The sequence below is a fragment of the Syzygium oleosum genome, unplaced genomic scaffold (genome assembly GCF_021117445.2).
Source record: "Syzygium oleosum isolate NSW1041296 unplaced genomic scaffold, Sole_v2.1 Sole_v2.11, whole genome shotgun sequence".
NCBI lineage: Eukaryota > Viridiplantae > Streptophyta > Magnoliopsida > Myrtales > Myrtaceae > Syzygium > Syzygium oleosum.
The window spans coordinates 587755-602575 of NW_026607495.1; the positions used below are offsets into that span (position 1 = coordinate 587755).

Here is a 14821-nt window from a genome sequence, read left to right on the forward strand (position 1 = left end):
AGCCCGTACCAAATGCGACAGGCCTACATGATTGGAACCCGAGCTTATAATGCCTCGATCCAATCCCGGTCTCACCCGAGCTGATCGTGCCTCCGACCGATTCTTATTCTTGCTTTTTCAAGCCTCAGCCTGTGCCAAATGCAACAGACCTACATGATCGCGGCCCGAGTTTATGATACTCGGCCCGACCCAAACTCGCACTTTCGCACTTTCACTCACTTTCCCACCATCACTTGCCACACCACAACTTCTCCTTACTCATGCACACACTCAACATGTATGTACCATACACAACTGGCCAATCACACGTGGCCCGTGCACGCATCAATTACACACAACCCATGCTCACTCAGCATTCAACATGGCCAATGATAATAATGAAATAATCTGGCCACGCGTGCACCCAACAGTTATAATTAAATCAACCAATTGCACAATCACACATTCAATTCCACTATCCAAACTCAATTATATTCCAAACGCACAATAAACACAGAAATTGCTATTTTTCTCTAACCAAACGACGTCAAATCGATTCCGGTCCTTCACGGGACTTTCTCACCATAATTTCTTGGTTCTAAAAATCCAACTTGCGTCCCGATCGGCCCATCACGGCCCCATGAACAGTAGATCACAGCCACTGTTATTTTCTAATTTCCAATAATTAATGCCCGAATTAAATCCCAAGGCCCGCCATAAAATTTCCACTACCAATTCATACAATTCCGCACCTAACTTTATACAGATTTCGCCCAAAATCGCCCGTCGATACCCGAAGTCCTAAATTGGGTTTAGAGCGCGACTTACCCGCGTTCTAGACTATCGCGGCTAGAACGGAAAGCGGCGGCCCTTAATCGGGAACGGCGGCGACGACGTACGGCTCCCGGGTGGCGGCGATCGGCTTGGGTGGCGACGGCGTGGCTTACTTGGCCGTGGGTCTTGCCTCACGTGAGAGAGAGAGGGAGAGAAAGAGATGGTGAGATTTGAGGATAGTGGTGGCTTGAGGACGGCGTGGACGACGGCTTGAGGGCGGTCCGGCGTGCGGCGGCGAGCGGCGGTGCCGGCGGTGGAGGAAGAACGGCCAAGGAAAGCCCACGGTGGAGGAGGGGGAAGCTCACGGCAATTTGGGGGAGAGAAGGAGAGAATGGAGAGAGAGAAAGATGAGAGAGAGTGTCTACGGTTGGGGGGATGCTCACGGCAGAAAAGGGAAGAGAAATGGAGGAGAGAGAATCTTATCTAGACTTAAATAGGAACTTTGACCCACAAATATCTAAAGCAAAAATGACCAAAATGCCCCTTGCCGAAAACTAACCTTTTATAAATCCTTAAGGGCAAAATTGTCACTTTCTCCATTTCTCGCCGAAATCGAATTTTTCCAAAGAATTTGAGCGCACCAAAAATTGACACGTGTCACGTGCAACGTCGTCCTAATGTTCCAACGTGACTTCCTAATTTTCCGGTGTCCAATTTGGGCAAAAATTCAATAATTAAATTCTATTAAACGCATCTCGAGCGTTTCTCGAGCTAACGGGCGGCTTGCTGGGGAAATTCGCGAAATCGACTTATTACTGATACTAAATCGAGTCACGTGCAAGTCCGTACGGTGCGTGACGACCTCGGTTGTCATTAAAATCGCGAAGATCAATTACTTGATCCGAGGGGTACGATCGTTCGGTATAATTTCAGAATCATTCGTCAAGTCGTTTCGTGGTCCAACGGAATCACCCGCGATCCACTACTAGGACAGTGGCGAATTGACCCCTAACTATCCTTGAATCGGCCAGCAGTGGCTCAAAATATCACTTACGCGATTTAATGGTTGAAATCCATTCACAATCGAATTTTCTTTAGTCGCGCAAATTTAATTCCCCTATTAGCCTTTCCCTAATGGTTAGCATTCCCAGGAATGATTAGTTACGGGCAAGAATTTACTGCGAGCACATCTCATAAAACTCAGTTATTTCATAATTTCCAATTGGCGGAAATTTCGGAATGTCACAATCTTCCCCTCTTATAAAATTTCGTCCTCGAAATTTACAATCTTACCACTACTAAAAATTTACAATTCCTTACTGTTGCTCAAACAATTGGGGGTACTGACGTTGCATCATTTCTTCGCTTTCCCAAGTTGCGCCTTCAGTCCCGTGGTGCTCCCAGATAACCTTGACCATTGGGATCGTCTTATTTCTCAGAACCCGTTCTTTCCGATCTTCAATCCTGATCGGTCTCTCGACGTACGATACTTTATCATCCACTTCTATTTCTTCGTAATTCAACACATGCGTCGGGTCCGGTTCATATTTCCTCAACATTGATACGTGAAACACGTTATGCACCTGCGACATATTCAGCGGTAACGCAAAGCGATATGCCAAATCTCCAATTCTTTCTAGCACTTCAAAGGGTCCCACATATCTTGGACTCAACTTCCCCTTCTTACCAAACCGGGACAATCCTCGCATGGGCGACACTTTTAGAAATACGTGATCCCCTACTTGGAATTCAAGAGGTCTTCGCCTTCTGTCTGCGTAACTCTTTTGACGGCTCTGCGCTGTCTTCAGCCTTTCACGAATGATCTTAACTGCCTCGATCGACTGCTCAACCAACTCCGGCCCTGTTATAGCTCGTTCTCCTACTTCATCCCAACACACGGGTGTTCTACAGGCACGGCCATATAGCGATTCAAAGGGCGCCATTCCAATGCTCGGCTGGAAGTTGTTATTGTAAGCAAACTCCACTAAGGGCAGTTGCTCTTCCCATTTACCTTGAAAATCCAGCACACATGCCCTGAGCATATCCTCTAGCATCTGAATCGTCCTCTCAGACTGGCCATCTGTCTGAGGATGATAAGCTGTACTGAACTGCAACTTGGATCCTAACGCCGTCTACAAACTTTTCCAAAAATTGGCGGTAAACCTAGGATCACGATCCGATATTATAGACACTGGTACCCCATGCAGGCAAACTATCTGCTGCACGTACAACTCTGCATACCATTCTAACGCGAAATCCTTTCGCACTGCCAAAAAGTGTGCCGACTTAGTTAATCTGTCGACAATCACCCAAATGGTGTCATGACCTCTTTGACTTCTCGGCAATCCCGACACAAAATCCATGGTTATATGCTCCCATTTCCACTCTGGGATTTCCAACGGTCGCAACAATCCTCCAGGTTTACAATGTTGCGCTTTCACCTGCTGGCATGTCAGACACTTAGCCACGTGCTTCGCAATATCCGACTTCATACCGTTCCACCAATAATATTGCCTCAAATTCCTGTACATTTTAGTACTGCCTGGGTGGATACTATACTGACTGCGATGCGCTTCGAACAAAATTTCTTCCTTAACTCCCGCATCGTCTGGCACACATAACCTCCCACGAAATTTCAATACCCCGTCCTCGGATACCTTAAAATCCGGCTTTCTCTTAGTAACATCCATCTCAATAACCTTCTGTATCTCTGGGTCCGTAGACTGCAAAGCTTTAACTTTAGCCTGGATCTCCGGCTCAATCCTTAACGTAGCTAACAGACTCGAGACTTGACTTACTTCAAACTTGAACTCCGAGTCTCGCACATTCTCCAATAGGATCCACTCCTTGACCATTAAATGCGCGATGCTTGATTTTCGGCTCAACGCATCCGTAACTCGGTTTGCCTTTCCAGGGTGATATAGAATATCACAATCATAATCTTTCAATAATTCCATCCAGCATCGTTGCCTCATATTCAACTCTTATTCAACTCTTTCTGCGAAAATAAATACTTGAGGCTTTGATGGTCAGTATAGATCTGAAATCTTTCTCCGCATAAATAATGTCGCCAAATCTTCAGGGCGAACACTATTGCGGCTAACTCCAAGTCATGCGTCGGATAATTCAATTCATGTGGCCTCAACTGCCTGGATGCATATGCTACCACTCGCCCATGTTGCATCAACACACACCCTAATCCTTTCAGCGACGCGTCACTATATATTTCATATCCTCCTGGTCCTGATGGAATCGTCAACACTGGTGCCGTTGTCAACCTCCGCTTCAACTCTTGAAAACTTCCTTCACACTGATCTGTCCATTCAAATCTATTCTCCTTCTTCAATAATTGAGTCAACGGCATTGCTATTGCCGAAAATCCTTCCACAAAGCGACGGTAATATCCAGCCAGACCCAGAAAACTCCGAACTTCTGTTACCGTTGTCGGTCTAGGCCACTTTGTCACAGCCTCAATCTTCGACGGATCCACAGAAATTCCTTCTCCGGAAATTACATGACCGAGAAACGCTACTCGACTAAGCCAAAATTCGCACTTGCTAAACTTAGCGTACAGTGCGTTCTTCCTCAAAGTCTGCAACACTCTATGCAGATGAAATTCATGCTCCTCCCGGCTTTTCGAGTACACCAGTATATCGTCGATAAAGACAATCACAAACTGATTTAAGAATTCCTTAAATACCCGATTCATTAAATCCATAAAGGCAGCAGGGGCGTTCGTTAATCCGAATGGCATCACCGTAAATTCATAATGTCCATATCTCGTCCTAAATGCCGTCTTCGGTACATCCTCCTTCTTAATTCTCAACTGATGATACCCCGTTCTCAAATCAATTTTTGAGAATACCGAAACCCCTTGTAACTGATCAAACAAATCGTCAATCCTTGGCAAAGGGTATTTATTTTTAACTGTCACCTGATTTAGCTGCCTGTAATCTATACATAATCTCAACGATCCATCTTTCTTTCTTACAAATAAAACTGGCGCTCCCCACGGAGACGCATTGGGACGAATAAACCCTTTATTTAACAACTCTTGCATATGCACCTTTAATTCATTTAACTCCGATAGCGACATTCTATAAGGTGCCTTCGAGATTGGCTCAGTTTCAGGTGCCAACTCGATTATAAACTCTACTTCCCTTTCCGGCGGTAATCCCGGTAATTCTTGAGGAAACACATCGGGATATTCACACACTACCGCTATATCCTCAAGTTTCGGCTCTTCAGTTGTCGAATCCACTATCACAGCTAGAAATCCTTGACATCCTTCATTCAACAATTTTGCCATTTCCACCGAGGATATCAACAGAATCGAGGGTCCTCCTCGACTTCCTACAAATTTAAATTCCGGATGTCCAACAGGATTAAATTGGATCACCCTGCTATTGCAATCCATTACAGCCCTCTACTTAGACAACCAATCCATCCCTACTATCACGTCAAAATCATATATATCTAGAACCGCTAGATCGATCAATTCCTCCCTATCCCCAATCACGATCTTACAGTTTGGACAACCCAGAGATATCAACATCTTATCGTTTAAAGGAGTCGTCACACATAGCACAACATCAAGCAATTGCGGTTCTATTCCAACTAACTCCACAAACTGTTTCGATATAAAGGAATGCGACGCTCCAGGATCAAATAAAGCATACGCAGCATGGTTGCACAGAGAAATCGTACCTGTGACAACCCCTGGTGCGTTCTCAGCCTCTCGTCTGGCCATCGCATATACTCGTCCTTGCGCTTGAGGCCTATTCTGATTCAGATTCGCTGTCTGGGCCACTCCAGTCTGATTCTCATTCCGAGGTGGCGGCAAAGCAAGCGGTCTATTCTGCCTGGAATTGGGGCAATTCTTTATATGATGCCCAAATCCTCCACATCCAAAGCAAGCTCCATCCCTGGTTGGACAAGGCCCGTTTCCATGTCGACCTCCACAAATCCTACACGAACCATTCCCAATCCGGATTGGCTTTCCAATATTCCTTTTAACTGGTGGAGTAAAAAGCCTATTATCCATCATCGGCCTCTTTCCCAGATTACGGTTATTCCAACCCTGGACAAACTTCGATCCAGATGCGGCGGCTCTATCCATCTGATCCCGCTCAAGAATCTGGGCCCTATCAAATATCTGCTTATACGTTCCCAGATTTACTAGTAGCAACTGGCTACGGATGTCCGCTCTCAATCCATCTAGAAATCTTCGCGCCTTATCCTCAGGGTGTTCCACCATTCTCGGCGCGAACTTAGACAATCTCGCGAATTCCGCCTCGTACTGATCTACCATCATCTGACCTTGGCGGAGTCTCATAAATTCCGCGAGTTTTCTTTCTTTGGCACTAGCTGAAAAGTATTTCTCATAAAAACTCTCGGTAAAAACAGCCCAAGTCTTGGCTTACCTTCAGGAAAAATCCTATCCCTGGTGGCTTTCCACCAATCGTTAGCATTATCCTACAGTTGATATACTGCTAAGGTCACCTTCTCATGATCGTTACATTCCAAAACCTCAAAAGCTTTCTCAAGCTCCTCTACCCATTGAGGTGCAGCCTCCGGGTCACCTTTCCCAAAAAACTTGGGTGGTTTCAACTTTATGAATTGTTCGACCGGCTGATGCATAAGTCTATTCGCAACCACTTGCCCCTGACCTTGGTTCTCATTAGCAACAGCCTCGACGGCTTGGGCAACCGGAGCAGCTCGCTCCTGAGTCTGCCGTTCTATTATATCACCAATCCGTTCCAACGTTCTCATCACAGCTTCCATTCTCGGGTCCACAACAGGTCTAACTTCTATTCCGGGGTTTGCTGCTACTCCAGCATCAACTCCTAAATTTTCCATCGCTCCAGCACCCATTCCAAGATCCTCTAGCTCGAGCGCGTCCTCTACCCCTAGATCCTCTACCAGCGCCCCTTCTTGGGACTCTTCCTACTCCTCTTCCTTCGCTGCTCATCGTCACGATTCTACCACTCTATTACCTGCTGTAATTCCATTTAGGAGTCTAAACCAACTAGCTCAATCCAATTCTAAGCAGCGAATTAACACATCCGTTTACTCAACAAGCAATTCCCCACTACAAATCACGAAATCACCATCGCCAAAGTCTGAACACTTACCTCAAGTACAGACGCGCCTGCAATTCAATTACCACACACAATTGACTTACACAAACAATCACAACAACCAATCTGGAGGCACGTGTAGCTCACTCTACCCTACACCCCACTAAGATTTCCCCAATTACTACCCTAAGGTTTCCGCTCCTTATCACTCCAAGTTTCGACCAATTCTAGATCGAGCTAACCTTGCTCTGATACCAATTCAAATGGGGATGTCACGTCCCGAGCCCTCCGTCGGGCCCGCGACATCCCGCCTTCGGTCGAACAGTTGCGACGTCCCAGGTTATCGCCGACCTCAACTAAACATCAGAGATTTAATTGCGCACACAGAAACCAAAAATACCCGGACAAATTTAAACTGGGGAGAATTGGGAGAATATACATTTCCATTTCTTGTTCAACTTGTTCCACCATATATACAATAAAACAAACCTCTGTCTACCAGTGCACACTTTACTAAAACTACCGAAATCAAAAAGGAGTCGATGACCTAACGTTCAACCTCAAAAATGGTTCTCATCCAAGGCAAGCTTTCCCATTTCTACTAACACGATCGTCGTGTGTCTTATCCAGGTCATCCCGTCACCCATCGGAAACTCAGCTACCTCATACTCCGTATGCACTGGTACTCCAAAACGTACTGGTGGCGGTGGTGGAGGGTTCATCGCTCAGATCGGGGTTCTGAAAATTGTTGGTTTACACAATCATGAGATTATATCTCAGCAAGTACATCCCTAAACCCAACCTAAGCTATCACGTACCTCCAGACAATTACAAAGCACATTCACACGCGCCAAATCTTCAAACAACAGGCATATTACACACAATCACACGCATATGCAATTTCCCACATAGTGCGTTCCTTTCATTCTCATCATCACTTTCCACATTCCTTGCCAGTGACCCGCGTAGACGTACACGCCTCAGGTACACTGCGACCATTCACCACATCCGGCCTGCGTACCCGTTCACGCCTTAGGCCCCAATCGCGACCTGAGCATCACACGCCCTAGGCCCGATCCCAACTCAGACCGCACCAAATGCGACAGGCCTACTTGATTGGAACCCGAGCTTATAAAGCCTCGGTCCAATCCCGGTCTCACCCGAGCTGATCGTGCCTCCGACCGATTCTCATTCTTGCTTTTTCAAGCCTCAGCCTGTGCCAAATGCAACAGACCTACGTGATCGCGGCCCGAGTTTATGATACTCGGCCCGATCCCAAACTCGCACTTTCGCACTTTCACTCACTTTCCCACCATCACTTGCCACACCACAACTTCTCCTTACTCATGCACACACTCAACATGTATGTACCATACACAACTGGCCAATCACACGTGGCCCGTGTACGCATCAATTACACACAACCCATGCTCACTCAGCATTCAACATGGCCAATGATAATAATTAAATAATCTGGCCACGCGTGCACCCAACAGTCATAATTAAATCAACCAATTGCACAATCACACATTCAATTCCACTATCCAAACTCAATTATATTCCAAACGCACAATAAACACAGAAATTGCTATTTTTCTCTAACCAAACGACGTCAAATCGATTCCGGTCCTTCACGGGACTTTCTCACCATAATTTCTTGGTTCTAAAAATCCAACTTGCGTCCCGATCGGCCCATCACGACCCCATGAACAGTAGATCACAGCCACTGTTATTTTCTAATTTCCAATAATTAATGCCCGAATTAAATCCCAAGGCCCGCCATAAAATTTCCACTACCAATTCATACAATTTCGCACCTAACTTTATACAGATTTCGCCCAAAATCGCCCGTCGATACCCGAAGTCCTAAATTGGGTTTAGAGCGCGACTTACCCGCGTTCTAGACTATCGCGGCTAGAACGGAAAGCGGCGGCCCTTAATCGGGAACGGCGGCGACGACGTACGGCTCCCGGGTGGCGGCGATCGGCTTGGGTGGCGACGGCGTGGCTTACTTGGCCGTGGGTCTTGCCTCACGTGAGAGAGAGAGGGAGAGAAAGAGATGGTGAGATTTGAGGATAGTGGTGGCTTGAGGACGGCGTGGACGACGGCTTGAGGGCGGTCCGGCGTGTAGCGGCAAGCGGTGGTGCCGGCGGTGGAGGAAGAACGGCCAAGGAAAGCCCACGGTGGAGGAGGGGGAAGCTCACGGCAATTTGGGGGAGAGAAGGAGAGAATGGAGAGAGAGAAAGATGAGAGAGAGTGTCTACGGTTGGGGGGATGCTCACGGCAGAAAGGGGAAGAGAAATGGAGGAGAGAGAATCTTATCTAGACTTAAATAGGAACTTTGACCCACAAATATCTAAAGCAAAAATGACCAAAATGCCCCTTGCCGAAAACTAACCTTTTATAAATCCTTAAGGGCAAAATCGTCACTTTCTCCATTTCTCGCCGAAATCGAATTTTTCCGAAGAATTTGAGCGCACCAAAAATTGACACGTGTCACGTGCAACGTTGTCCTAATGTTCCAGCGTGACTTCCTAATTTTCCGGTGTCCAATTTGAGCAAAAATTCAATAATTAAATTCTATTAAACGCATCTCGAGCGTTTCTCGAGCTAACGGGCGGCTTGCTGGGGAAATTCGCAAAATCAACTTATGATTGATACTAAATCGAGTCACGTGCAAGTCCGTTCGGTGCATGACGACCTCGGTTGTCATTAAAATCGCGAAGATCAATTACTTGATCCGAGGGGTACGATCGTTCGGTATAATTTCAGAATCATTCGTCAAGTCGTTTCGTGGTCCAATGGAATCACCCGCAATCCACTACTAGGACAGTGGCGAACTGACCCCTAACTATCCTTGGATCGGCTAACAATGGCTCAAAATATCACTTACGCGATTTAATGGTCGAAATCCATTCACAATCGAATTTTCTTTAGCGCGAATTTAATTCCCCTATTAGCCTTTCCCTAATGGTTAGCATTCCCAGGAATGATCAGTTCCGGGCGAGAATTTACTGCGAGCACATCTCATAAAACTCAGTTATTTCATAATTTCCAATTGGCGGAAATTTCGGAATGTCACATTCACCCTCGCCAGTGGCCGGCGGGAGCGAGCTTCACCAGAGGCTAGCGAGGTCGACGTTGCCGGCCTACGCCTCTGGCCGGTTGCTGGTCGCCGGACTCGCCAGAGGGAAAAGGAAGAAAAAAAATAAAAATATAATAAAAAATTCGAAAAAAAAATATTTAAAAATTGCCGCGTCAGCGTTGGCCGGACGGCCGACAGCCACGTCATTGCCGGCCGGCCAAATGGACTGAATTGGCAAGAAGTGAAAAGGTTTAGGATTGAATTGGCAAACTTAAAAGGTTTAGGACTAAATTGGCAAAAGTACAATAGGTTTTGGACTTTTTTGACAATTTTCCCAGTTTCCTTTAAAGCTTCGAAGAATAAGAATTGCAGGTCAAAGTAGGTCGTTAGAGAACGAATAAGGCCGAACACAGATTAGAATTTGCTATGAAGTTCGTGGGGAACGACATCATCACATGTGAAGAACCTTATAAAAGATAATTTCATGGTAGTAGAAGCTAGGGCTGACGCATGTCTTAGACAGTAATCGAGAGAGAGTAATAAAGAAACTTTGCACATAGTTATTCTCCTGTAAATGTTGGTATAAGATAAAGATACAAAGCAACACACGACATATCATCGGTATTGACTCCCATGAACGAAAGCTACAAGAAAGCACACCAAAACCACACGAGCAACATGCGTGCTCAAATATCATTGAGAATTTTTCAGTCTCGCTCCACAACGCTGATCAACCTGGCATCCCGCAGCCCGGCAATACTTCGTATTCTGTTGACGACCGTTGTCACATCGATCGAGGCGGCAATCACCTCCAGCACACCGCCACCCTCCCCGACAAACTGCACTGACCTTAACCCTGTTTTGATGACAGATACATATACAAGGGTGTGAATTCTTTGTCCATGATAATGAGAGTAGGGTTTTCTTTAAAATATATATGCTGGAAGAGAAGGAGGATATTGATGGTTAATGCACGAAATCATTCCGATAAAATCTGTGTACACGGAGAATCGGGAGATGAGGGTGATTGGGAGTATCAAATAGCAAACTATATATAGCCATGATAGAGGGATTGTGTTCTAGGAATTGTTACCATTTGCTGCGGTTGCTGCGATCGTACGTGCTGTGGTCCTGCGTCCCTGGTCGTTCGTCATGAGCTCAATCTGTACTCTCACCTGGATACGATGGACAAACAAGCAAGAGAGATTAGCGCGCGAAAGAAAAGGGAAAGTTCGAAAAGAAGACAGACGAGGAGACAACTATCGATGTAGACCAAACAAAACAAGGAAATTAACCAAACACAAGAAAATTAAGATGAGTGATAGGAGTAGATACAGACGGCCATATTGCCTCTGAGACAAATCTCTTCTCTCTCTCTCTCTCTCTCTCTCTCTCTCTCTCTCTCTCTCTCTCTCTCTCTCTCTCTCTCTCTGTGAAAGTGATTTGATGGATGATGAAGAAGATTAAGCGCGATTGGGGTTTTACAGCGATTTCCATTGAACATGACCAAGTCGTCACCAACTACGCAATTTACCCATGAAAGATAGGCCTCTTATTTGAAGCTTCGATGCAGTTGTCAGGAAATTCAGTCCCTAGCTACACCGTGTTACATTTTTGAAGTGTCCTTATCTCTTTTTTGAAACCCTAATTGAAGTATTCTTGAAATATGATCCATCTTCATTGAGCTTTCTCTATTAGACTACAGAGATCAATTGGACCTCAGATTCTTCTCTTTAAGTGCATTTAATCAACAAGTAAACTCCCGTAATATTGATTGTCACGTCATGTCATGTTCCGTATCACTTTTTCTTTTTTTTGTTTCTAATCAACCACATCATGTTTCTTTTGAGTTGCCAATGCCATGTAATTTTCAGTTTGTTGTAATTCTCATTTTGAATTCGTCGAGTCATGTTGCATTCTAATTTTCATGTCATGTCAAGTTTTTTATTTCGAATTTATTATGTCATGTCATATCTGAGTTTTCATGTCACATTATTTTCATGCTTTGTTTAAATATATACTTAATTATGTCATGTCATGAATAGGGATGATCAATTCCAGGGTAAGTCAACTTGAAACCTATTCAATCATAGTTGATTGCAAGTTTTCAAAATCGGAAATCGAATTTGGATCCTTTCAAACCGGCTTGGAACCGAACTTCCCGTGGCAATTGGTACCTTTCTGCGAGCAGCTACTACAATCTTGGGGGCCAGTTTCATGATAGAGTCGGGAATTCTGTGTCAAGTTTTTTTCATATTTAAGAAATATTAAATTCATTTTTCCTTTGTTGCACCTTTTGTATATTCTTTTGAAACTAAGATCGAAACGGATTAAAATTCGATTCTACCCTAAAACCCTGCTTTTGGTAGACCGACTCTTCCTAGGAACTAAACTAGCCTTGCTCGCTTCCCTTCCCCGGAATTTCACTCATGAACCTACCCTACTCATCGAGAATTGGCCAATTTAGGCAGGTTCTCTGGGCCAATTTGGGACCGGTGCTCACCCTTGGTCATGTTACCACGACATTTTAATTTGCATATCATTTGAATTGAGATTTCATTTTGCATGTCATTTCTATAGTAGTATTATTATTATTGGTCTTGGTAAGTCCACCCAAAATCTAGGTCATACGAAAATCGAAACCGCGTCAATAGACACACGGTTGGTACGTTGGAGTTGTGTTACCATGGCAGTTCCCATGACTTGCCACCTTCATTTCTCAGTAAGTTTCGCTTACGGTTCTCATACTCCACACGACACGCCGTGTTTGGTATGGGTAGTCATGCATGATATATAGTCATACTCTGTTTTACTTTCACTCGATATTTTTCAACATTGATATGACTTATGTAGCACTCTTGCCTTGCAGCTTAAGCAATTTCGCAAATCTGTCTGAGTGTTTATTAGCAAATTATACAGCCAAAGTCAATCGTAGTTGATGGTGCATATCTTGGAAAGGACACCGAAATGTAATAGACATGAGGAGGGTTTATACGTGTTGACGAGCTAATAGGATATAAGTCAACGCGGACCCTTTGAGCTCATGATCTTCTTCATCATTTACATCAAGGCAACGTATCAGAAGATCTTCGTGTTTTCCCAACTTGATCGTAGAGAAAAGAAAACAGATCAGTCTCAGAGAGGCAATACGACAATCCATACTTGTTCATGCATGTTTTACACTTCGAGAGCTGGTTCTGTTCTTCTTCTTTTTTTATTTTTCCTTTCCTTTTGTGCGCTAATATATGAAGTTTGCGCGGCTCTGTCCATCATTTTCCAGGAAATAAAAAGGTCGTGATCAATACGTTGGTTGACTCAATATCAAAAGGTCCATACAACAGCCGTAGCTCTTTTGTCTCTCCTTACCTTTTTAGCTCGCACATTGACCTCGACGTAGGAGGAAAAGTCCTCAAACCAACCTGTTCCAGAACTACTAGTCTTTGCTGGTTGTTCGTGGAAGATTTAATGGTAAATCCTTAGCATGAATTCTAGCCAAAAAGGCGGACTAGAATTCTTATTACCGACGGACTCAAATGGGCAAAGCCGTTTTCGAAGGTCATGGTCGTCTTTTAACAATCTAAAATAGGATCTTTGTTCCTTTTGTAAACAAGAGAATCCACCTAATTTGTACTTGGGTCAAAGCAAAACGAAGATCTGCTGACAACTAAAGATAGTAAAGAACGAGCTCATGTTTTATACTTGTCAGCTTTTGAAGAATAGTGAAAAAAAGTTAATAGATATGTATGAAAAGATTTTAGCGGTTTTACACTTAAGCAAAGTCAAATTCTGAACGTTTCAAGAAACGAAGAATGAAAAATTTTAAAATATATCTCGAATTTGAGTACGATAGATGTCCCGATCCGAATTGAATTATGTGTCCGATGTATGAAAGTTCAAAGGCAAATCTTAAAGATTACAGAAATTATTTCTGTATTGAAGAGTCGGTCAAGACAAAATAGAAAAGGAAATTCACCGCATTAAGCTTTCCTAATATGTATTGGAGTTCGGCCACAGAACTTGGAAAGTCAACATGGACTTTCTTTTGGACCATGATTCGGTTAAAAACATGGGCACATATAAATATATATTCTTTATATGTGGGGCTTTCTTGCACAGAGACAAATAGAAGCGCCGCTTCTGTGAGTGCTCGAAGAGTGCCGTCGTTGATGAGTGCAGAGCGTGATCTTCATGCCGTCTATGTCCAGAACGAAGATTGATTCTTGAAGCGCCATGTTCAATCGAGTGCTTGGCAGTGGCTTCGTGATTTTGTTTGTGAAATTATACCAAGAATTCAAGTATTTATAGCGATTAAATATTGTGGTAAGATTTGTGTATAATTCCTTCGCGAGATTGAGAGATTATTTCGTGAGGAATTGTGGGGCTAAACACTGCGTGAGTTATTGAGTGTAATTGGAGCTTGGGAAACACTTAGAGTGTTTGAATGACTCGAGTGTAGTTTTTAATCTCCGTTGTATCGCTTGATTTATAGTGGAATTCTGTGCTGCTCTCCCCGTGGACATAGTTCACTACGACAGAATCACATAAATCTGATGTTCAATTTATTTTTCTTATTCCGTTAATTTTATTATTCGATTGCTTGGCTTCCGCAACAGAAAATAAAAGTCACGCTAAACAAACCCTAGTTATCATCCATTAACAATTTATCAAACATGACTATTACATCTAACACGCAGCTCACCACCTATCTTTAAAAGAACAAGTTGGCAAAAGAAGAAAGAAAGCATCGAATATTGTATAAACTCTCTTGCATCAGGTTAAATTCAACTCTCTGACTCTTATCGATTGTCCAGATAATTGCAGGGAGAGAGAGAGAGAGTATAATAAAAAAAAATTGTATAGTTATTCTCCTGTCGATGTCGATACAAGATAATGATAGAAAGCA

At 44.0% G+C, this 14821-nt stretch overlaps 1 protein-coding gene and 1 long non-coding RNA gene across 2 annotated transcripts; both read right to left on the reverse strand.

The window, feature by feature from the left end:
- Positions 1-5042: 5042 nt before the first annotated feature.
- LOC130139340 (uncharacterized) lies at positions 5043-6064 on the reverse strand. The gene is made up of 3 exons (XM_056316137.1): positions 5513-6064; positions 5193-5383; positions 5043-5106 (listed from the first exon to the last, which is right to left on the reverse strand). The coding sequence occupies exons 1-3, from the start codon at positions 6062-6064 to the stop codon at positions 5043-5045; spliced, it is 807 nt and encodes a 268-aa protein (XP_056172112.1).
- A 4396-nt stretch (positions 6065-10460) lies between these two features.
- Positions 10461-11105, reverse strand: LOC130139208 (uncharacterized). Its single transcript, XR_008817400.1, has 2 exons — positions 11012-11105; positions 10461-10774 (listed from the first exon to the last, which is right to left on the reverse strand). It is a non-coding gene; the product is annotated as an uncharacterized LOC130139208 (long non-coding RNA).
- Between the last annotated feature and the right edge of the window lie 3716 nt (positions 11106-14821).